The 24,006-nt window shown below is 47.5% G+C and overlaps 4 protein-coding genes across 6 annotated transcripts; 2 read left to right on the top strand and 2 right to left on the bottom strand.

The window, feature by feature from the left end:
* Nucleotides 1–92: 92 nt before the first annotated feature.
* LOC122394606 (EEF1A lysine methyltransferase 2-like) lies at nt 93–4,334 on the bottom strand. 2 transcript variants are annotated; one of them, XM_043391629.1, is made up of 7 exons: nt 4,301–4,334; nt 3,909–3,983; nt 3,369–3,467; nt 2,983–3,067; nt 2,303–2,407; nt 1,892–2,040; nt 93–747 (listed from the first exon to the last, which is right to left on the bottom strand). In XM_043391629.1, the coding sequence occupies exons 2-7, from the start codon at nt 3,962–3,964 to the stop codon at nt 549–551; spliced, it is 693 nt and encodes a 230-aa protein (XP_043247564.1). In that variant the 5' UTR covers nt 3,965–3,983; nt 4,301–4,334; the 3' UTR covers nt 93–548. The 2 variants fall into 2 exon arrangements, with proteins under 2 accessions (XP_043247564.1, XP_043247642.1); XM_043391707.1 differs by having other exon boundaries at nt 4,297–4,305.
* Nucleotides 4,335–4,614: 280 nt separating this feature from the next.
* On the top strand, nt 4,615–10,189 carry LOC122394148 (poly(A) RNA polymerase, mitochondrial-like). The gene is made up of 9 exons (XM_043390845.1): nt 4,615–4,955; nt 5,166–5,368; nt 5,798–6,022; nt 6,425–6,640; nt 7,487–7,606; nt 7,981–8,066; nt 8,347–8,443; nt 8,756–8,891; nt 9,158–10,189. Exons 1-9 carry the CDS (start codon nt 4,898–4,900, stop codon nt 9,973–9,975), a joined length of 1,959 nt encoding a protein of 652 aa, XP_043246780.1. The 5' UTR covers nt 4,615–4,897; the 3' UTR covers nt 9,976–10,189.
* A 1,016-nt stretch (nt 10,190–11,205) lies between these two features.
* On the bottom strand, nt 11,206–13,546 carry LOC122394095 (radical S-adenosyl methionine domain-containing protein 1, mitochondrial-like). Its single transcript, XM_043390721.1, has 3 exons — nt 13,042–13,546; nt 12,422–12,559; nt 11,206–12,208 (listed from the first exon to the last, which is right to left on the bottom strand). The coding sequence occupies exons 1-3, from the start codon at nt 13,384–13,386 to the stop codon at nt 11,354–11,356; spliced, it is 1,338 nt and encodes a 445-aa protein (XP_043246656.1). The 5' UTR covers nt 13,387–13,546; the 3' UTR covers nt 11,206–11,353.
* Nucleotides 13,547–13,643: 97 nt separating this feature from the next.
* Nucleotides 13,644–20,190, top strand: LOC122393972 (copine-8-like). 2 transcript variants are annotated; one of them, XM_043390605.1, is made up of 8 exons: nt 13,644–14,126; nt 14,763–14,857; nt 15,092–15,274; nt 15,532–16,078; nt 16,534–16,666; nt 16,878–17,123; nt 18,026–18,204; nt 18,543–20,190. In XM_043390605.1, the coding sequence occupies exons 2-8, from the start codon at nt 14,790–14,792 to the stop codon at nt 18,864–18,866; spliced, it is 1,680 nt and encodes a 559-aa protein (XP_043246540.1). In that variant the 5' UTR covers nt 13,644–14,126; nt 14,763–14,789; the 3' UTR covers nt 18,867–20,190. The 2 variants fall into 2 exon arrangements, with proteins under 2 accessions (XP_043246540.1, XP_043246463.1); XM_043390528.1 differs by having other exon boundaries at nt 13,718–13,946.
* The last annotated feature ends 3,816 nt before the right edge of the window (nt 20,191–24,006 follow it).

The following is a 24,006-nucleotide window of genomic DNA, read 5'->3' as shown; positions in this document are numbered from 1 at the left end:
GTCGGACTTTTACTTTTTCCGCTTGTTAGCCAAGTAGGGTCGCTGTTTGTAGCAACACGTAAGACATGCATAGATCTTAAGAAAGGCACAGCCGAAGACATCTAATTTATTGCACTCATGTGCATGTAGGTTGTCTAATTATAGTATTACAACTGAGATCTGTTCCGATCGTAATAAGTCGTCAATGCAGGAAAACAGCGCAGTACATTACTACAGATACATATATGAACGGCATTTGGATATTTGTATTATTTATCCTACAAATGGCAAAGTAACTCCGTCAATTTCGGATATTTTTTTTCGGCATGACGTGTGAAGCAATATAAAAACATACAAGTTACAACAACGTTGCGACCAGCATATGTTGCATCACATTTTATCATATTAAAAAAGGACATCAGCATACCCTTTTCATCAACCATAGACAACATAATATAGATCTTATGTTATGGTTGCACCAACAGATCGGTAATAACCCCAGCAGCGGCAGCTTAATCCCTCCTTTGGTCAGTGACTCTGGAGCACGAGGCCCCGGCGGCGCGGGTCACTCAGTCGGGTCGGCGGAAGACCAGACTGGACACCACACTACCGGAGCATCCTCCGAACGAGAAGCTGGGCGTTGGCAGAGTCTTCACGTGCAGGAAGGTGGGGCACAGGTGTGCCGTCAGCTCTGAGGCAGTCCAGTTGCAGGAGGTGATAAGCAGCAGACCGCCGGGACGCACAAGACGCCGCACGCTCTCAATGTACCTGGAGAGGTGAGAGGTGCCAATGGACTGGGTAGGTCATATCAGTAATTGGGTCGTATCGGCCACAGACGGCGGAGGCAGGTAGAAGGGGGCGTCCGAAGACAAATACGGCATTGATAGTAAAGAGCAGACGATTGCAACCATAAATCGTGCATCGCACAAACTATCAAGAACGCAGCGGTGGTCAAAACACATCCGAATTTCGTGTAAGAACACAAAGACGACTCTTTAGTTTGCGCTCTGCGCTCTCTAAACGATCAGCACCGCAAAGTTACACGTTGAACGCCGAACGGTATTAAAGGAAGGGTGCCACCTTTTGGACACAACGCAGTTTTTACAAGATTAGCCTCACATGAACCTAAAAACCGGCTTCACTTACCTATGCTCGAGACGGTCAGCATTGAATCCGCACGTGAAGTTATCATTTGCGAGTTTTGCTGCCAGCATTCGGGCAGGCAAAAATCTTCAGCACTATTTCCTCGTCGTGTTAAGGGTATTTTATAAAACATGAAATCAGCAAAGGTATGTATAAAAGTTATACTTTTGAAGCATGTTTTATCATTTTGAAAGGCTATATTTTTTCTTTATGGTATACACTTAAGTTTTAAAATTTTAATTGGGAAGTTTTTCTAGTAAGTTGCATGAAGGGTGAAGGGTTCCATAGATCTCTTAAGCATTGTAAAGGAAAAACCTTTACTCGACTTATTTGATGTTCTTTTCTGATGTTCTTTCTGATGTTCTTTTGATGAAACCTTTAGTTCAAATCATGTTATCTTCTTCCTTTTTATTTGTTCATCTTTTTGTCTCAGTTGCGCCATCAATGCAAATGGCAGAATGATATGTTGCCATGACAACAGGATATGCCAGCCGTCCTAGCTGCCACATCAAACGACCTTGAGTTGTAGTGGTGATATAAACAACGATCTTTTTTTTGGCCAATGTATTAAATGCAATGTTTCGGTTTTTTGTATATTGTGGACGCGCTAACCACGTCTAAAAATTCAAATAAGTAAAATAGATTCATAGAACAAAAATTTCGGAAGGTGGCACCCTTCCTTTAACTATTAGTTCTAGACGACCTTCTATTATATTTATTCCCATGTCAACACCAAAAAATAACGGCCCTCGTGCCCCGTGGTCAATACCTGAGGCGCTCCTCCTTGGGATTGTCCGGGCTGAGACTGACGGCGTCATATGTGCCCTTGTCGTGGACGACGTCATACTGGCGCCTCAGGCAGGCCGGCAGCTCCGTCCCGGCAGACTCCGATGTCGATACCGACATAAAATCTGCCGTCTGGAAACCATAACAACATAGGTGTTCAGATTTAAGCATGCACATGGCACGGGCAACCAAACAATCAAATTGGTGCAGCTGGACCTTGCATAAAAAATCGCTGTAACTTTCACGATTGCTACGATAGAAAGACGAGAAATGTAGAAACATTCCATTCCACCTGCAAATAGTAGCTCAGACAATTTGCATGACAAAACACCACAATGTGAAGGTGATGGTGTAAGGCAATTCCCGATATCTCCGACCCTCCACTGTCCCTCACCTCGAAAGTGACCGCCACCTTCTTGTCCTCTGCCACCATGCGCGCTAATTTCACGGCGTCTGCAGCATAGTCGACCCCGGTCACGTCTGTGTAGCCTGCACACGCCTGTGGACACGAACAGGCGCGACAATGGTCAGAAGATAGACGAGAGAAGAGAGAATCGTGAATAAATCCAGCATGAATATTTGAATGGAGAATTGACTTGACCGAGCCAGAGCCCTCGCTAAGCAGGGTTTGTTGCGAAGGCGCTAATTTTCACCGTCCGCACGGACAGCTCCGGGTATTCGTCAGTATTTGGACGCCAAAGTTAACGTGCCCATCAAAACTAGACATGGTCTATCCCACTCAACTGACTTAAACTGGCTGCAGTTGCTCCCACCAACCTCAGATCATTACTGTCAGGGGTCTCGTATCTGGCGCGCCGGAGTGACTCGAACCCGGGCTCTCACCATCGGGAGTCACAACGCTCCCCCAACTGCGCTTTGGTAGTCCAGGTAGGACATGATACAAAACAAAAATGGCAGGAACTGTATGAAAAATGCATTTTTTCTTTCTAATGGGGTCACTTATTGATTTGGGTAGATTTCATTCCACATTGTGATTGCCTGTTTGAGCAATAACTTTGTGCAATATTTAAAGTGTCTAGGTAGGTCACATATTTTGTTCATTGTTCAACCTACCAGCTCAATAAGGAAGAGTCCATTTCCACATCCAACATCCAAAATGGATGATGACTCAGTTATTTCATCACATCTCTCAACATATCTGGAAGCATAGGGAAGGTCACAGGTCAATGATTCACATTCAGGATGGGTCCAGTTCAAAACTCTTCTAGGTACTTCACTGATGTCTTGCCCTATCATTTGAATATTTTCAAAACATGCTAGGCTGCCAATGGGTAGCAGCAATCACTTGGAGTATCATTGGCCATTCCCATTCTTTTTTTGTGGTGAACACAAACAATACAGTTACACTTGCTTTCCTAGTCTCCAGTCCACAGCATGATTTTTTAAGAAAGATTGACACAGGGAGGACATTACCATTGGGTAGCTGGGTACTCATTTACCTGATGACCCTGTCCATGCTGTCCTCTCCAAACCAAACCTCTCCCACATCCTTGTGTGATTTGAAGTTTTCCACCTCCCTGCTGTATGCTGCATCCCAGCTGAAAAAAAAAAATCAGAAGGGAGCTTACATGAAAAGGATAAGAAATGAGGCAGCTTTGGATAAACACATTGACAATTCAATGAGTGCAATACCAATATGTGAAAATGTCTAAAGCCTCAATTACCTACCATAAATCATATAATATCTTGATCATGAGTGACATATAAAGTTCAACATGGGCATTGTGTAGCAAAAATTATGCAAAAGTAGCCGAACAGATATGCAAAAAAGTAGGTAACAGGAAAACCTTCTGAAAAAAGAGAAGCTTATAAGAAGCTTCTGTTTCAATCTATAAACATATCTCAAACTTTACAGTATTGGTAAGCTCAGATGTCACGCAAGCTTAATCGCCCTAACCCACAACAACACAACACGCAAGCTTACAAGCATTACCCTGTCCGGCATTACCAAATTTAATTATGAATAGATTCATACTTACAATGCTTTTGTTCCCAGCTCCGAGCCATCCAATTCTTCCGAACCATCCATTGCCATGTAGGTAGGTATTCTGCGGCTAATAAGAGAAACATGCATATGAATAAGCAAACGCGAATCAATCAATTATACAAATGGAGACAAAAGCTTTTATCCCACCCTAAGAACTGCAGGAACCCCCAACATGAAACATAAAAACACTATTTTAGCTTTAGCTGTCGCTTTAGCCTGGAAAAATGACAAGACCAAAGACAAAGAATAAAGCTTTTATATCAATGAATCAAGCATGCATTTTATAATATTTACGTAAACAAAACCCAGCAACAGACACTAACCACACACCCTTCCAAAATAAATGACAATATTCAACAATATTCACATCTGCACAACACACACACGTGGCCAAGTTTCGCAACGAAAATGAAATGTAAACAAACACGTTGAGCGCAAGCTGCGGGTAGCTCTCGCCTGTGCACAAACGTTTCCATTAAACCTAGCGGATATATTGATAAGCTGGAAAATATTACAATCATTTTTTGTCTTATGAAACTATTAGCCCCAAAATTATAGAACAAAATAATTTAATGAGGTTAAAAAGACAGAAAATAATTAAATAAATTAACGGAACATGATAAATATGATTAAATCAAATGATTATATTAAAAATATTGAGAACTGTCCTACAAAACAACGCATCTGCTACAAATGTCGGCGCGATGATTTTTCCAATGCCCCCAACGCGCCCAACGTAGATTTTTCGGACCCGATGTTTTCAATGATGATAAAGGACTGGATAAAATCTTGATTATTAGTGGCAAAAAGATGATGAAAAATTAATTTAGGTGTAATATTGTGGTTTCGCCCAGTGCTTGTGTTGTCAGTTTACAAGGTCCTCTAATGCCTGATCAGCAGGAGCACCCGGGCAAGACAATTGCTTGAAAGGAAATGTAGAGATATTATTTTAGTTTTGTGAAATATGAAACAGCAATTATAATGGCCTTTCAAACATCATTGAGGACATTCCTTTCGCACACTAAAATTGTGCATTTTGGTAAGCATGGCATAGCAGCAACCAAGAAAGTTTGTAATGGAGTTAAAGTTCAAGTTACCACTTGTAAAACCGGACTGGCCTGACACGATATTGATGTCAATGTGCCTCCTTAGTCCTAATGTTGCATGCCATTCTGATGCCTTGCCCTAATGTGCCCAATTGACCCAATATTTTGTTGTTCTGACTTTTTGCCTTATGGTTATGTTTCAGGGTGGTTGAGGTCATTTTCGTCAACTAGACCTGAAAGACTGTCAACTCAAACTTTCCTTGAAGTTCAGCAGCTGAGGCAGTCACAGGCAAAACAGTCTTTGCTGGTGCAAGTCTCATCAGCAAAGTCATCTGATCAGCTGGGATCATATTTGGAACAGTATGGGACCATCAATAGTCTTTTTCACTACACAGCAGATAAAAAGGTGATTTAAACATATAACATGCCTTCTTAGATAGTGATGTGATGTTTGAATTATACCTGTATACCTAAAACATAGAGAACATTTTGATATTCAAGACATTTGCAGTGCAATCACACCTCCTTATAACCATTGGCTTTGGCTCACAGCATTCTGTGCTGAGACACATGCTATTTGCATACCATTGATAATATAGGCCCATTTGTGACTAATCCCTAGCAGAACTGTGTGCTGGAATGTGTATTTGACAAATGTTATTCTTAGCTGTCTTACATTACATTAAGTAAAACTCTCTTATCTACTTTCCTTGCTGATTCCAGAGCTAAATGGTAAGTCAGCACTAATGCTCCCAAAATTGTAAATTTATATGTGTGAAGGGAGGAAAATGTTGTAAGACATGTATATGTGACCTCAATGTTTTCCCATTCACAGGAGTTTCTGTTTGTGGAGATGTCATCGCCGGCGGAGGTGGAGGCGGTGCTGCAGTGCGCGTGCCACCCGTACCAGGCAGAGGTGGTGCCGGTCAGCTCTCCGCTACTCTGGCTGCGCTCCGGCGGACCGCCGCAGACCGCCCCCAAACGCGCCCTGCCGCCGCCTGTGTCTGGGAAACTGCTGACGCCAGCGGCCCTGTGCGACGAGATTTCCGCATGTTCCACGGTCAGTATCGGTGAATTTTCTGACTGTTTGTAAGTACCGGTACATTATCTGTTTGATCTTGTTTAAATACCCGTGAGCAATCTGTTTGGTCGTGTGTAAGTCCCAGTGAACGTTCTGTTTGACGGTATGCCACGGTCGGTCAGTAACGATGAATGGTCTGTTGGGGCGTGTTTCACGGTGGGCACCGGTAACGTATCTATGGAGGCGCTCAGGAACATCGGAAATATATCGTCGGTTCGTTTTTTTTTTTTGCAATGTGGCATCCTTTTGCATCGTGTTCAGTTACCTTTAAGTTGATTAACTCGTTTCACCTAAAATTTATCCTAGCAATTAGTTGCCACAGCCGGACTTTTCTGCGTCAGTCTGGCTATTACTCCTCTTACGACTCGGGACTACCCTCAGCTGGATGATCAGCTGCTGCGTCACCACGAGCTGACACGTCTGACCGAGCTGGGCGCCCGGCTGCGCTACTTTACCTGCGAGCTGCTGGAGCGCGCGCTGGCCGGCCTGTTTCCCGCGGCCCGGGTCAGACCGTTCGGCTCCTCGGCCAACGGCTTCGGCCGGCACGACTGTGACGTGGACCTGATCCTGGAGCTGGCGCCCGAGGCCGCCGCGCAGGTGAGCGCACGGAGAACGTTATGTGGGGATCCTTGACATGGTCTGATGGAACGCATGGGAGAATTTACGAGTCTTCAATATTATCTGAGCACATTCCGATTCTTTAAACAGCTCGGTATCTGTTTAGATGTCGCACTGCGAATAGGCGGCGAGTTAGCAAAATCAACAGATAATGGCACAGTAGTGACCGGTAATATGGATGTCTTTCAGGGTTTCGAGTTCGACGCAGAAAAAAAAATGTATCGTCTGCGCATGATATACCTTTCTTCTTAATGCAGTATAACTAGCCTATTGCATAACCGAATTAATAAATAGTGTATACGACTCACCCTATCCCTTATCTCAGGATAACAGTTTCGGCCATTCGTCGTTCCTTCGCGCTATCAGGGCCTTGCGGTACAGCATAACCTCCAGGCGCTTACATTCAACGCCATCTATGTGCGATAATGTAAGCTTGTCCGTATGATTGGTGGCTCTGGCGGTCTGCGTTTTCTTTGTGGCAATTCCGGGTAATTACGTCAATTTTCCTTGATTTTTACGGCTTTTGGTGCGTTTCCTTCTTGGTGTTTTCATCTTAGGTAGGCTATGACCACCAGAAATATGACAAGACTCAATCGTCGGCGACAATGTCGCCATTTTGCTGCCATTCGTCTCTGATTATCATCCCTTATTTGTTAATAGCTAGGGTGAAACTAGAGGGCATTTGAGTATCTATGGAATTAAACATCATTACTGACCTAGATGAACGTTTCATTGTTAATATTTCAAGTTACTTGTTCCAAATGCTAGGCGATTGAAAGTAGGTCCCAACTCACACATTTGCCTCGTGTCTGTCCTGCTCGGCAGCCGTCGCAGCGTCTGGCGTTCCAGACCCTGGCGGCGAAAAAGGACAGTCGCACACAGGTACAGCGCTACCTGAACTTCCTGGCCGACCTTCTGGTGTCGCTGATGCCCGGCTGCTCGCAGGTCAGTCGGGACGCCGCCGCGAGGGGAGGAGCGCCGTCAGAGGCGCGGTAGTTGGTTACTTGTGGTGTGGGTTGTGCACCGAGTTGACGGCAGTTCCGGTATCAGTTATAATAATACCGCATAGATTGATGCGTTTGATTGCGATACATTTGCTCTCAATTATTCATTGGATTTATTATTTTCGTCGGTTAGAGACAAAAGGTTAACCGATATATTTCGATCGGTTAGCAGCTGGCGCTGTTGGACAAAAGTACATTTATTGTAGCATATTTTATTGCGTTGACTGTTAACCATAATGCGGATACCGTGGAATTATGACCACGAGTGTGGCACATCTATTGACCCTAACTAACCCACTGATGTGCCGTCATTAGGTGAGGAGGATTCTGAAGGCCCGCGTGCCCATCGTCAAGTACACGCAGTCCCTGACGGGTGTGGACTGCGACCTCTCCATGATGAGGTAAGGAACACTCATTGCGTAATTCGTCGCATGGCCTTACGATAAACTTCCAAAGCCAACAGTTTGATGAACAATGCCAAATTTAGATTGCTTATAATTCAAGCCGGTAACTTAATGTATGAAAGGACTGTTCGTCGATGTAATGTTTCTTCCAGTGATCTAAGTTTAAACTGTCATTTTAAATGAAAAAAGTGTGGTACTCTGGATTCTCTTGGAGCGTCGAATCTTTTGGCCAGCTGGGGCACAAATCTGCAGCTTGTTCTGCCCTCTTCTCCGGCAGGAACGGCATCCACATGACGGAGCTGCTGTTCATCTGGAGCCAGCTGGACACGCGAGTGGCGCCGCTGGTGCGCGCCGTGAGGCACTGGGCGGAAAAGGTGCGATCGTGGACTGTTTGAGTGCACGCTAGAAAAGGAATAAAAATGATTGTAGGAATGAAACAATTGATATTGCATGAAAATATGTGAAGCTACCGTATTTACGAGAAATAATGAATGCGTTTAAACTGCGTAGCATAAAAAATAAAAAATAAAAAATAATGTTAGTTGAAGCGTCATTTCTAAATCAATCGAGGCTCATATGGCAGCGCAATGGCCAATGCGTTCATCGCTATGCCCTAGTATGTTGTGTGCACCGCTGACTCTTCAGCTGATATTGATGATTTTATACTGGCTTCTGTTTGATTTCAGGTTCACCTGACCACGTGTGTATCGGGTTCCGGGCGGTTCATCTCGAACTTCGGGCTCACCCTGCTAGTCATTTACTTCCTACAGACTCGGCCGGTGCCGCTGCTGCCTTCCGTCAACGAGCTTACACAACTCGCAAGTGAGTGACACTTGACGTCTTTTTAAAGGGTAGACATAATACCTTAGGCAGTAAAAGTAAGTGGGGCTGCCAGGCTCAGAGATTGTTTAATGGAGGTAATATTTTAAGACGTGTAAGCTTATATCAACGAAGTTTTTTCATGCTTTTTCAGCTGTATCTGGTCTTGGCCTTCAGCTATCTTCTGATGTGATTATTTCGACATTTCCGTGACTTTCAGTACCCATGGTATCATGGTCTGGTTACCAACCGCCCTCTCCGTTTCGCAGGGCCGGGTGACACGGCGCTCGTGGACGGCGTTTCGTACACGTTCCTGCGCGACCCGAGTCTCGTCCCCGTCACGGCCAACACCGAGTCCCTCTCCGATCTTCTGGCGGGGTTTTTCGACCTCTACGCCAGCCTGGATCTGAACGCGCACGCCCTGTCGGTGGTGTGGGGCGGCACGTTCGGCCACCCGGGCGACGCGCCGCTGCACGTGCAGAACCCGCTGGACCTCGAGCTGAACGTCACCAAGAACGTGTCTCGAGAGGAGGTGTGTCGACTGGGCGGCGAGGCGAGCCGCGCCGGCCGTCTGCTGGAGGAGGGGCGCTGGTGGGAGCTGCTGTTTGGCGAGGGTGTACGGCAGCCTCAGGTGAAACCCATCTCCGTGAGACAGCTGTTTGATGACGAGGACGGGGAAAAGGCGGTGAAAGAGGCGCCGAGTTCGACGGTCGACGCGGTGCGGCTGGCGAGCCTGCTGGGTGACGCGGGGCGGGGAGGCCGAGCGGGGCGGGACGCGGCGGCGGCAGAGCAGGCGGGAGTGTCGAGACGGAAGGGTCGCGGTGGCTCCAGCGACGGGTCCACTCCGTTCTCCGGTCTGCGGCTCACAGTGGATGGGGAGGTGCAGGGACTAGAGCGAGCGCCCATCCTAGCCACCATATCAGCCGCCGCGGCCGCCGCCCGCCAGCGAAAGGAGGCCGAGCAAGCCGCCGCGGCCGCCCGAGACGCACGCTCGGAACCAGAGACTGTAGCGGTACTCGACGAGTCGTCGAATAAGAAGCCCGCTAAGCGGAAGAAGAAAAAGAAACGCTCGCAGGCCGATAGCTGATAGTGGCTTTTTGTAGGGATTGAATATTCGGTGTGCATGATGGCAGCCGGCTGTCTTGGATGCGTGTGGTGCAATGCATGTGATTAGTGTACTTTTGCGATAAAGCGTCGCCAACATGCTGTGATCAATTGTGTACCGTGTGTTTCCTGCCATTGCATGGAATTTATCCAGATTGGTGACCACTGATTAAAAATACAAAAGTGACGTTATGTAACGCGTCGTATCGTTTCATATGTTTCTAAGACTATGAAAGTGCAATTTCTAGCTTGGTATTGAAGCCTGATAATGGACTGGAAAATTGCATGGATTTATTGCAGTCACTGTTAGATTTATGGGTGGGCATCTGGAAGTCGCCGAGATGCGCACTCAGCCACTGACCCCGCTCTGTCCTCGAGCGGGGTTCGCGGCGATCTTTCCATTCGTAAGGAAAGTACTAGTTTCCGGTCGCGCCACCAGTGGCGCCATGCTCGTGAGCTCTGAAGCAGTATCGCAAGAGTCGCAACCGGGAGTTCATATTTACTGTGTGCGTGCTCTTTGCAACGGTGTTTTGCGGAGACCGACGGTTGAGTGGCGCTGCATAGTGCAGGACAGTGACAGTTCCACGGAGTTACAGAGGGAAAACGAAGTGGTTGCCACTCATGCCAGATACGTTCACGGGCGTGGTGACGGAGCAGTGGTTGTGTGATAGCGGACCGATCGGTGGGTGGCCAACATTTACATTTCTTCGCGGACGAACTTCCTCACCGTTGCATTGGCAAGAAAAAATGTCTGACGGTCTAGATATAGTCTCAGCGGAAGCAGGATGCTGGGCCTTTCTACGGTGAACGAAAGGTAGGTCTGTAAAGTCTAACTGGGCGGTATAACTGCGAGTGGTTGCAAAATGAAACCGTTTTCGACGTGTCCCTCAACCCCAATGAAGATAATAATACAATCGCTGGCATCTCCCTCATCGATAGCTCTTTAGCTTTTGATCCAACCCAGGGTATTTTACATTATTTTACATCAGCGTCCGGAAAACCGGTGTAATTTTAACGCAGGTTCTTGTTCTGGGAGGTTCTGTTCCAGTTGTCTCAGAGCGTTCCGGTATTTTTCCACTCATGACGATAAATATGGTGGAACTTCTACAGACAGACTTCCCTAAATTTCAACTCGTATCACTCGGCTTGTGCACAATATTGGCGACCAAATCGGGCGGAGTGATCTGGAGTGGCGTTAGGTCACTGGTCAGTGGGTAATTCCACGATATATTTGTAGAAAAAAGTACAATGGTCACAATGTAATATCAGACATACATTGCACACAAAACACGACCTATTCAAATAGTTCATACGGAGGTAAAGTACCTGATATTTTGATTTATCGTAGGCGAGTCACCGTCTCAGCTCCCACTCAGCGTTTCTCTATCCTCATCCTCCCCTACTTCACAATCATAGGACGTCAACACGTTCAGTAAGTTGGGCAGCAAGGCGTCCAGCACGTTCAGTCCCCGCGCCGTTGGTGCCAGACGCTCCTCGGTGGCCTCGACGAACTCCTGCAAACGCGCTATCTCGGGGTGCTGGTACAGGTGTCGCCACCGACGCTCTCCGCCACCGGCGGCGAGCCAGTCGTCCCTGGAGAGGCCGCGGCGGGTCCTCAGCGCGGTGCACACCAGCTCCGACCTCACATCGGCACCGCTCAGCGGCGTCACCTTGGCCGCGCCGCCCGAGCCGCTCTCGACAGCGCGCATCCAGCGCTCGGGGGCCGGGATCTGGACGGTGGCCTGGCGCCGGCCGGTGGCGCGCGACACGATCCGGCCGTGCGCGCCCGGCCCCACGCCCAGGTACTGCCGGCCGCGCCATACAGCCGAGTTGTGGCGACCCTCGTGGCCGGGCAGAGCGAAGTTGGCCACCTCGTACCGGCGCAGTCCGGCGGCGGCGAGCTCGTCCACGGCGGCCGCGTACAGCGCACCCTGCTGGTCGGCCGAGGGGAGGCGCACGGCGCCGCGCGCCACCTGGCGGCCCAGAGGCGTGCCGCGCGGCGCCGTCAGCTGGTACAGCGCCACGTGGTGGTGGCAGGAGCGTAGCAGCCGGCGCAGCTCGGCGCGCAGCGAGCCGGCGGTCTGACCGGGCCGGCCGATCAGCAGGTCGGCCGTGAGCCGGCCGGGGAACAGGGCAGCCGCCTGCTGCAGACACACCTCCGACTCAGCGGCCGTGTGGTCCCGGCCCAGCCAGAGCAGCTCTTTATCGTCCAGCGCCTACACAATGTGGATACATGGGTTAATTTTGAACCTTAATCATTATTCACTAATCTTCAGATGAATATCCAGGAAATCGATTTATTAAAAAATACCACCTAATATCACTTGACAATCAGGACATCCCAAGGAACTCTGAATGGTAGCTCAGTGAGCAGCACTAGTAGGGGCTACCATCAGACATCTACCAATAAATAACAATACACTGCTAACCTGAACCCCCAGGGACAGACGGTTTATGCCAGCTTGTCTGAATGCCTCCAGTGACCGACTGGTGGCACTGGTGGGGTTGGCCTCCAGTGTAATCTCAGCATCCTCGGTCAGATGCTCTCTCAGTGAGGAAACAATGGCCTGAAATTTCCCAGAGGTAGAACTTTGTCAAGTAAGCATTGTTGACACTATCACCATCACAATTTAAAAAGGAATAATGGCAAACCAAGAAAGTTTTATAAATACCCAGGCAATATGCTACAACCCCATCGGCCTATGAAGCATGAACCCAGTTACTTTGTTTGAGTAGCTCATCACTTGAAGAAAGCATTCATCAACATGACAACACATTACACAATCCTTTCATTAGTAAGCTAATTATAGTAAAACAATAATTTAAATCTAGTTAACTGGCATTACTCAAGCCAATGTGGAATGAAAGCCTACACTTTACAAATACTATTTACCTAACAAGTAACAACCTTGACATGTAGGTAAGCCATTGGTCAGGTATGTCTAAATCCTGCAGTGTTAGGTCAAGGTGGCTGGCAACATGTAATATTGTATCTTTTGAAATTATTTTGTGTCACACCTAAAACATCTCTGAAAGCTGCAGTAGATACCTCCACTGTAGCTGGAAGAGCAAGTGAGGGTGTCCCTCCTCCAAAGAACACCGAAGAAACCTTCTCAATAGATGATTCTTTTAATTGGCACTTCAGCTCACTCAAAATGCAGCTTTTCATTCTATCATGGTCCACCTTTAAGGCCACATATTTATTAAAGTCACAGTATGTGCACTTCTTCTCACAATAAGGCCAATGTATGTAGACAGAACCAGTCCTCAAATAAACTGTGGAAAACAACCTTCGCCCAGATGCAAATGGCCCAATGCATCTTGATCTGCATGCTCTTCGGGTCATAAAAGAAGCTGTTGAAAACATACTTCCAATCAAACCCAACAGAAACATACTCGCTTCACCCAAGTTTCACTAAGAAGTTGGTAAAAAGGCCATCTATGATGGCCTTTGGCAAGAAGTTGGTAAGAAGTTGGTGGTGGTTGGCCGAAAGGCAGCGACGAAATCTCCTCGCACTTCAAGTTATGCTCATGCTGTTGTTTTGTAAACAAACAAAACTTCCATAATTGATGCTAGCTCGTCACAACTGTCGACATACGAAGCAGCCATATGCTGCCATATGACTAGCGCATTTTCCGTTTGTTTACATGTTGTTCGACCTTGACCGTTCCTCGAAAAGCGTGATCTCTGGCCCGGAGACAGAGAGCTCAAAATGCGGCCCGTAGCCACATTTGTAAATCGGGCCCCGGGGAGTCCCCGTCAAGGCCCTGACCTGGGGGACTCCCCGCCGTTTCCCCGCGCGCGGCCTTCCATTCTTGTTCTCGCCGGTTGGCACCTGCGGCTCTCTCTCGGGGAATCACGCATGAGTCATCAGCGCTCTGCGTGGTGACGAGCAGAGGCCTGTCGCGCCTGTCGCGCAGTAGTTGCTTGGGATTCCTGCCGGCGGGTGCGGGGTAACGCGCTTATCTGTGTAGTAGCTGGAGTTGCATTTGGTTGTCGACAGCCGCAATTCACAGTTGAGAGGTGCCAGTGGACGTGTTGCTGTGTAGTGTTGCCAGTGCAGTGTTCCAGTTCACTGTTGTGTGTTGAGTGTTGACACTTGACTGGTCTTGTTAGTTCAGGTTTCCTAAGAAGTAAGTAACTCAAACTGAACTTTTGAATCCCTGTCTCATCCCACTCCAGCCTGGGTCATTAGGTATACTTTGTAGATACCCTATCCTAAACTTCTAATTATATTGATATGACCTGTGGGCACTGGGCTGTAAATTTTAAGGCTTTTATTCTTGCTGTTCAGCTCAACCTTGCATACTGATACCTAAATATTCCAATAGCTGCCTGATTATTTCAATTTTTCAATTTCATCAGTAGGTAGGTACTGACTGGTATGGGTCAATGCCATGAATCAATGCCATGGAATGGCTTTGATATCGACATTCAACATATGCTGAGTTGCTTAACACTCACCATTCTAGACTGTTGACATTTTGTTCAGTGACTAAGGTTAACTTAATCTAAGTTCAGCCAAATGAGGAATGCTCTAATTCCAATCCATCTTTCATCCATGTTGTGTTGAGTCACTGAGTGTAGGTAGACATTGGGTTCAGATATGAAAATGGTTTCCTACCTATCCATTTGATCACTGATGTCATTCAACATACATGTGATCAATATCCCTTGAAATGAGTAGCCACTATTACCATTGTTCATAGTTTAATTTTGCCATGCCTCTCTCAGCATTTTGATGCTTTCACATAGCCTTTCCACTTCAGGCCTCAAGGTAAACAGAACCTTCCAAGATGCAGAATTTCAGTGGTGGCTCTGCAACTGCACCAGTCTCCCAAGTGGAGCTTACCTTGTCATGCAGGTATGTGAGCAAACATCAAAAGCAGCATAAATACTGAGCAACCAATGGCTGGCTTTTGCCTGCAGCTCAAGGCTCAAGCTTTTGGTCATGTGCAACAGTATAAAGTAGTTAATGGATACATCATACATATAATAAAATATGTTACCCATTGTTTGTGCACTATGGCTTTTGTTTCTATCATGAGCTAGTGTGTGTCTGTTGAAATACATTTCTATCTTTCTGATCTCTTTCCAGGAATCTGGCAGACATGGATGTATTCTCCAAGTCAGATCCATTCATAGTGGTGTATGTGGCACACCAAGGCATGAAATCCTGGACAGAGTTCAAGCGAACAGAGGTCATCTATGATAACCTCAATCCTGACTTTGCAACAAAAATCAATATGGCATTTCACTTTGAAGAGCAGCAACGCCTGAGGTAAAAATTGTTTTATATTTTACCTGTTTTTCCTTCTCATGATGATGACAAGAATAAGTATTTTTCTTAGGACAAGTTTTTCAGCAGCTTCAACAAAATTAAGGGTAAATTTGTTATTTACAGCAATGTAAAACATTTCATCCGCATTATGTATCATCCATAGAGAGCTTTGTGTTTTATGGATAGAGAGATTGCTAAATTGAACACCATTCATTTGAACCATCTGCATTGCCTATCACAACGTTTTGCTGCGTCAGGTTCGAGGTATACGACATCGACGCGCCGTCGGAGGACCTCAGCAAGCACGACTTTCTCGGGTACCGCGAGTGCACGCTCGGCGAGCTGGTGAGCTCGCGCACCTCGCAGCTACCTCTGCTGAACGTTCCCAGGGCGGGCGTGAACAGTTCGCTGCTAGTTCGCGCCGAGGAGCTCCTGCGCAGCAAGTTCGACGCGGCGCTGCGGCTGTCGGCGCGGAGACTGGACTCGAAGGGCTGGTTCAGCAGCAGCCCCAGTCCCTACCTGGAGCTGTTCAAGTCTAACGAGGACGGCGAGTGGTCGCTGACGTGGCGCACGGAGGTGGTGCGCGGCACGCGCGACCCGGTCTGGCAGCCGATCGACGTGCCGGTGGGCGCGCTCTGTAACGGCGACCACGAGCGAAACATCCGCGCCGTCTGCTGGCACTGGCGGCGCAGCGGCACGCCCAGCCTGCTCGGCGAGTGTCAGTTCTCGATCCGGCAGCTGGAGCGCGGCTCCGCCACCGGCGCCCGCGTCCACAAGCTGGATCTCATCAACGCGGAGAAACAGGTTAGTGGGCGGGGGGGGGGGGGAGGTGGGCGGGCAAGTCTGGGATTTCCCGTGACGTAGGCGGCCCGGCTGTTCGGATGAAATGACGCGCATGGAATGTCGCAACAGGCTGATTCGTCGTATAGGTCGAAACTGTGACGCAGTTAGGGGGTGACGTCGATGACGCAAGAGCTCGTATTTCGTAACATGCGATTGAATGCATATCGTGTGTGGTTGCAATTACGTGACTCATGCTCAGAATGGTAGAGCAGATGCCCTTGTGATTCCAGGTATTTGTGCGATAAGTCATTGGTCAATGACGATGTTTACCATTAGCGCATGCGACTGTCTTCTGTATGTACGTCAAACATTGATTCAGCCATTCCAGAAAAAAAGTATGCTCTGCACATTGCATGGCATAGGTCATGGAATTAGGGTCTAAAATCAGCTGATGATATCGATTCTCCTTTTTTCAGCGCAAGAAGGGCGCATCTTACACGAACTCTGGCGAGCTTTACATCGGGCTGGAACTGAGACCACACTACAGTTTCCTGGACTACATCCAGGGTGGTACTGATCTGGCCTGTACCATCGCTATCGACTTCACAGGTGTGAAAGATAAACAATGTGAGATAGCGAAATGCTCACCTTTTAACTACTACGGAGGGGTTTCAGTTATCAGTATGCGAATGGTTTTTCTACCACTCATACTTGCATCGTGCAATATAACATTTACGACTTTTCATATCAGAGGGATGGCGTTGATAACGCTCAACTCTCATCCTTGATGTCTGATTTCTGACTATCCGTGTCCCCACAGCGTCCAACGGGGCACCGACATCGGCCGAATCTCTGCACACTCTGTGTGTCCGCGATCCGTCCGGGAACATCTACAACCCGTACGTGACGGCGCTGCGGGCCGTCGGCGAGATAATCCAGGACTATGACAGCGACAAACAGTTCCCCGTGCTCGGCTTCGGCGCGCGCCTCCCGCCCGACGGCGTCGTCAGCCACGAGTTCTTTGTCAACCTGAGCCCCGTCAGCCCCTACTGCCACGGTGTACAAGGTGAGATCAAAGTGAGATCGGGAATACAACTACTGTTATCGTAGTTTGAAACGCTCGACATCGAATTACTATGAACGTCAAACCCCTTGAGACCCCACTTTTTTGCGATAATTTTTAAATGCGTCAACTTTCGTTGACAATATTCTGGCAGTGTATGTTTCAGAACCTGCCGAAACTTTTATTACTAAGGTATTTTGACGCCAAACGATTATGGAAGGTACTTCTCATTCACTCGTAATGCTAAGGTCAATTCAGGCCCGGGCAGAGGCTTGCGCTCGGCCACACTCGAGCCCCGCCACCAGCGCTATCTGCTCTAAATGCCATCTACCAGCGCCCGCTACCGCTACCAGCTACCGCCCACCATCAAGCCTGAATGGAGCGAGAGACGCGAGTGACCGGTCGCCGGGCAAGGAGCGCCGGAGGGGTAGGGCGGAGCTTAGCGCTGACGTCATTGCGTGGCTCCGCCCCATGAGCACGTAGCCTCTACCCAAACAGCAGATTCGTTCCGTGAAATTTAACATTACGAGTGAATGAGAAGTACCTTTCATAATCGTTTGGCGTCAAAATACCTTAGTAATAAAAGTTTCGGCAGGTTCTAAAACATACATTGCCAGAATATTGTCAACGAGAGTTGACGCATTTAAAAATTATCGCAAAAAAGTGGGGTCTCAAGGGGTTTGACGTCCATAGTAGGTACGTTGTATATTGCAAAACAACCATGTTTCGTTTTCTCCCTAACCTGCTTTTGCCTTAGAACGTGCCCTGAGCGTCTGTTTTTACGATATTTTATGTGGCGCAAATAATTTCCGTTTATGGTAAGTGGCAGGCATGATTCAGGAAAGTTTGTAGATGGGGTATCCGCCGGGCCCGGTGACTCACTGTCGCTCACCCGTCTCCCCCAGGCGTGGTGGAGGCGTATCAGCAGTGTCTGCCCCGTATCCAGCTGTACGGACCGACCAACTTCGCGCCAGTCATCCACCACGTGGCCAACTTTGCGCGCCAGTCGCGCAACGGCAGCCAGTACTGCATCCTGCTTATCATCACCGACGGCGTCATCACCGACATGCCGCAGACCAAACAGGTGAGAACTTAGAACCGTCAGACGGGGGCATAGAAAACACGCAGGTGTTCACTTATGATTAATGAGTGATTGACTGAGATAAACCACAGCTGAGGTAGCAGTGTTATTTGGGCGTGGCGTCTCAAGTGGAATAGCCCTTTGGCGGCATTGCTTTTACGTATGAATAAAATATGAAATCGATGCTTTGGATTTATTTCGAAAACACCACTATTCTTAATGGATGTCAATTTTCAAGCGAGGTTTTACTTTCTTTTCTCTTAAAAATGCCTTCGATACGGTAACAGCATCGTTTACGTAACGCTGGATCAGACTCCTGACATTGCGCTGTACCCCCTCAGGCGATCGTTGAGGCCTCCGGTCTGCCTCTGAGCATCATCATCGTGGGTGTTGGCACGGCCGATTTCTCCGCCATGGAGGAGCTGGACGGCGACGAGGTGCGTGTCTCTTACTGCGGCCGTGCCGCCGAGCGGGACATTGTCCAGTTCGTGCCGTTTGCCGAGCTGCAGCGCGGCGACCCGGCCACACTGCGGGCGCGTCTGGCGCGCGAGGTGCTCGCCGAGGTTCCCAGTCAGTTTATCAGCTACATGAAGGCCAATCGGATCGCGGCGGCGCCGCCGAAAGAGGGCGTCACCGAGCTGCCGCCCGACCCGTCCCTGGTCTGATCGGACGGCTGGGAGTGTGAGACATCTGCCAGTGGAGTGTAAACGATGGGTGGGCGTTCTTTGGGACGCCGTCCGCAGGTTCTGGATTGTATTGGCCTATCGTGGACGGCCACAACCGAACCCGGCTCCTCGACTGTCAGGGAGAGTACATGTGCTCTGGTGCTGTTGAAAACGGCAGGTACAAGAATTGTTGTACAAGGCTTGTGCGACTGATATTCAGATGCGGGTTTTTAGCTTTGGGGCAGTCTGCTATACCTAATTGCTTCGCAGACCGTGCAAAACTAACCCACGCTTTCATGTGATTTAAGTGTCAAACGCAATCAATTGCTGCCTTTCAATTTATCATGGAAATCACTGATCGTGTTCGATTGGTAAAGAACTGCCATTACACTCTTATTAAGTAATCACTTTTAATGCTATGTTTTGATGCTTGACATCCACATCATCGTTAACTTTTCCAAGTGGTCAGTAGCTATGCGATATTTAGTCTAAGTGTCTTTCAGAAGTCTAGTTGATACCAGTTACATTGGTCAGTGCGATAAGATCGTAAGAATTGCCGTTCAAAATGGACTCTAGCACTGTGATTTTTTCCCATTTGAGCCCCATATATTTTCTGAAGGAATTTACGCCCGAGCTCTCGGGAAGCTTATTCAACATGATTGTTCTCTGTACAATCTCGTTAGAGCGTCTGTTTTTTAACCATGTGCATAATGTGCGGTGGATTTCTTGTTAACCTGTGATATCGAGAGGCATTGGATGCATATTGCATATCCCTTTGACTTTTGATATTCAGGGGCATCTACTCACCTCCCCTAGTTTATATCGACCATGTCAATTTTATCTTCCATATTGATATGATGTTTTGTACTCTCTGGGAATGTGAGGCCGCAGTTGTTATGATCATGTCTTCTGCGAGGTCGTGCTACTGTAGGGTGTGTCGCTCACCGGCTGCTCTCAAAGTATGCCAGTTGTAATAGCTGCCTGTATGCCGATGTGATGGCTGGCTACCTCTATGTCAGGGGACGAGCAGCTATCGCTGGGGTTGCATAGTTAGATGCGCCTTTGCTGTGGGGATTTATATTGCTGTGCTCTGAGGATGATCTGTGCTGTGCGTTTGTGTGCCCCTTTGTTCATCACTTGATTTATCATGCATGCATCCATAATTCCCTGTAACGTTTAGATGGAGAGTTTACAATAATGCAAGGTGTTGCAATTCATGGCATTCTGCAAGAACTGAGGGGTGATGTTGAAGATGTGGCTTCTGAGGCAAATTTCGTATTATCCCGTTTTGCAGCTGTTAGAAAATACATATATTTCACTAACATGCTCGGATTTGAGTGGAAATTTAGTATTTATGTTTGGGAGAATCTACTGGATATTGTGTATAGTTATTACTTATTGCACAATATAATTAAAGAGCCAACCTGTATAGGCAAACGTATCTTATCAGGGCCGCTTGACGGCTGAAGTATAGAGGGACTAAGAGCGCCGACATGCATAGTTAGAACCTGGCATTTTGCCAGGATGAGGAGGGAATGTGTCGGTGCTTCCCTGTATAGCTGAGAATCTATGAGAATAAGCCGTACGATAAGATTGGACTGTCGGTCCGTCGTTCCGCAGATGCCTCGCGATGATAGACGAGAGATAAACATAGTAGGACATATAGGCGTTCTAAATTCTGCCAACAGTAAAATTTTGAATACACTAGTTATCATCTTGCCACCGTTAGGCGTGGCTCGTCATATGGCCGTATGCCGTACGGACACGATGACGACTTGAGCATGAGTCATGCATCGGTCATGAATTGAGTAGTGCGGCGTTTCTATAGGTGTATGACCTACTGAGGTCAAAGGTCACGGCACCTACATTCTTACAACTATCAATTTTACACTTAAACGTCGCTGGAGGTGGGAAATCAATTTAAAGGGACCCTCCCGGCTCCCACCTTCAAAAAAGTTAATGAATTGGCATGAAAGTGATGTCGCTCGGTTCAGAAAGAGCAAAAACGAACATCTACCAAATTTCATCGAAAAATATTCACCGGTTTTCAAGATATTAGACTTTTACTTTTGTTTACTTTTTGGGATCTCCGCTGTTCCTAGCTACTTTATTTGAAAGTGCGGCATTTGTTGCGCGCAAAGCAGCATATACCACCGCGTGCTACAAAACGTTTTAGTCAAACATTTAACGGACGTTCGAAAGCCTGATGACGTCATCAGATTCCACGCTGGTCCCACCCTGCAAGTAAAGGGAAGAAATTTCTTGAACACCATAAAGCTGCGGGGGTTGCGACCAGGATAAATGGTGGTTTCTGAGCCTGGCCGCAAACTTGGCTATCTCAACTCAAAACCATGGGCGCCGCCACCGGGGGGGACGGGGGGGACGCGTCCCCCCACTCTCAGAATTGAAGGGGGACGTCCCCCCCAAACTCATTACGGAGCGAGCGAAGCGAGCGTAGTCTTTCGTAGGTTAACGGAAATTTCTGAGTATGCCGTGGTCACGCTTTTGCTAGGCTTATATCTCAGCAACCACTTGGCCGATTTACATGCGGTAATTTTTGTAGGGTAGCACTAGAATCTAGATTCATTCCTTCTAACGAGCATCGGATCGGACTATTCCCGATGCATGTGAGTGACCCCATATGCACGTGCCACGTGAAAAACGAAGAGGTGTCAGTTTTGTAACAATTTCAATATCTCGGCAACTACTGGGCCGATTGCGCTGAAAGTTGGCATGTAGGTACGAGTAGGTTGGGTAGGTATACCCACTAGGCAATGCATATCCATGTGCCACAGTTGGGGTGCTGCTGCACGTGCGCACATGCAGGGGTCGATTCCAGATCTCGAGAACGGCTGAACCGATTGTGCTGAAATCTGATACATGGTTAGGGACCGGTTAGTAGGGTGCCGTGCAAAAGTCAGTTGGGACCCATTTTGCACGTGCGCACGTGCAGGGTGCCGCTTCCAGATCTCGAGAACGGCTAGGCCGATTGCGCTCAAATTTGGCACATCGTTAGGGACCGGTTAGAAGGGTGCAGTGCACAAGTTAGTTGGAGGTATCCCCTCGCAATTTCGCACGTGCAAGGCCCACCCCACCCTCTCGCTCGCTCCGTTGGTCGCCCCAAAAGGCGTTTTACTGGTTGTTATCCTACTCGAAATTTGATTAGGCCCTTCGGTCCAAAGAGACCATTTCAGAGCCGCAAGTATGAAAGAATTAGTGGGAGACATTGGTCGGGGCAGCCACCCTAGTGAGCCACTTGGGATGAACCCGACCAATTGAACAGGCAGCCCAGCCCACTGGCACTCACTGCACCCGGCAAAGGACTATAGCTCCAGTGGAGCCATTCCCGCATGGGATAGAGTTGCGCGTCCAGCCCGGAGCAGGGGGTTGCGGCGTGGAGGAGAAGGATTTGACTGTCCTGAGGATGGAAGAGATGGAACGGCCGGTGCCGAATCTGAGAGGGTCCAGGAGGTTTAGATACTCAGTATATGGGGTGTGGGCCCACATGCATGGGTCTGACCCCTGCCACCTCGGCCAACAAAATCTCCAGGCTTATCCGACCTGCCATCGCGGAACTGCCGATTTTTGATATCGTGATCAACGTGTGTCGTACAACACGACTGGCCGAACACGGGCCTAATATATTTCGTCTAACCAGCCAAGAACATGACTTTACACCAATCCGACCTCGAAGTCAAAATCCGAACATTTTCGAAGACTTCAACTCCGACTCTGGCCAAAACTGGACAAAACAGTCAACTCCGACTGATTCCGGCTCCGACCCCACGCTTCTGCAGTCACGCTACACTAAATTTCCAGCTTCTAAGAAATAAGCTATACGGTTGCACGACCACAAAACTTTGAGGCGACTTGACTACTTGACTTGGTTTTCCTGACCTAAGGTTTTCGGGTATCAAGCTTGTTACACGGGCTGCAAATTCGTATTTTGGAGCAGTTTTGCCTAATATTTTTTTGCCAGTTTTCGCGGCGCTTCGCGCCGATTCGTGCACAAACCAAAAAGAGAGATTTGTGACTATACAACGCCCCCTCCCCCACGCGGGTATGCAATATGCATTACCTATGCAATATGCATTATCGATCATATTAGTGGCATACATCAGCAATTATACCGTGATAGAACACGAGGCTTTGCCGTGTCAAACTGAATCGGACATCAGATGTGTATAAAGGCACGGTGACTATAAATAAAGGTAGGTACTCGGTGGGAATGCGGTCTATAGCCATTACTTTAAAGGTAGACTGCCACCTTTTTTCCACAAAACGGTTTTCAATAGAGCTGAGCCACCTATGTCCCAGACTGAAGTCGGTTTTCCGAAATTCGAACCCGTTTGCGAGAAATCGGAGACCAAAGTTCAGTTTGATGCCATTTTTTTAGTCTAAGAAAACCGACATCTCTACTGTTTATCGATAACTTTGAAACATGAATTTTCTTATCTTTTGGTAAATATATGTCAAAACTTTGATTGTTTCGAGATCAGAGAAGAATTTTGGAGTGTCAAAATAAAAGTTTAACTTATATATTCAGTAGTTCATTTTTTCCAAAAAAGTGTGGGAAATGGGGTTTAACATGGGCCAGACCCATTCCAAATGAGCCATGATTTTTAAATGTTTTACGAACTTAAATGCAAAATAAATTAAACATGGCCAATTTCTTATGAAATCATATATTAGTAAATCATAAAATACCTTACTTTTTCAAATAAAATGTAATAATCTTATGACCTTGAAGTCTAGTGATGTGTAAACATAGTGTCGCTAGACATCAACCGATTGATAATTGTATGATAATCGACAATTTTTTCGCGATTCACGTGATGATACTTTGTCAGGTGAATTCTAAAATTTTGTTTTGTCCAGGGAATAAATCATAGACCGATCTGAGAAAACGTTTTGAAGGTGGCAGTCTTCCTTTAAGGAAATACCTACCTAAACTACTTTCCTCAAACCAGCCACAGTTTTATGAGTTTTTAAACATAAAATGGTCAGGAAATAATGAATATTTGCAAAAGGATTTTATATTTTTTTTACATTACTATTTTCCATCTTTCGTAGAGGCTACTTGCCTATATTGCAGCGGAAGCTGATTACGCGTTGACCAAGCCACAGTGTATATAAATAG

The sequence above is a fragment of the Amphibalanus amphitrite genome, unplaced genomic scaffold (assembly GCF_019059575.1).
Source record: "Amphibalanus amphitrite isolate SeventyFive unplaced genomic scaffold, NRLGWU_Aamphi_draft 000003F_arrow, whole genome shotgun sequence".
In the NCBI taxonomy this organism is placed as follows: Eukaryota; Metazoa; Arthropoda; class Thecostraca; order Balanomorpha; family Balanidae; genus Amphibalanus; species Amphibalanus amphitrite.
This window is presented reverse-complemented; position numbering and strand designations above follow the sequence as displayed.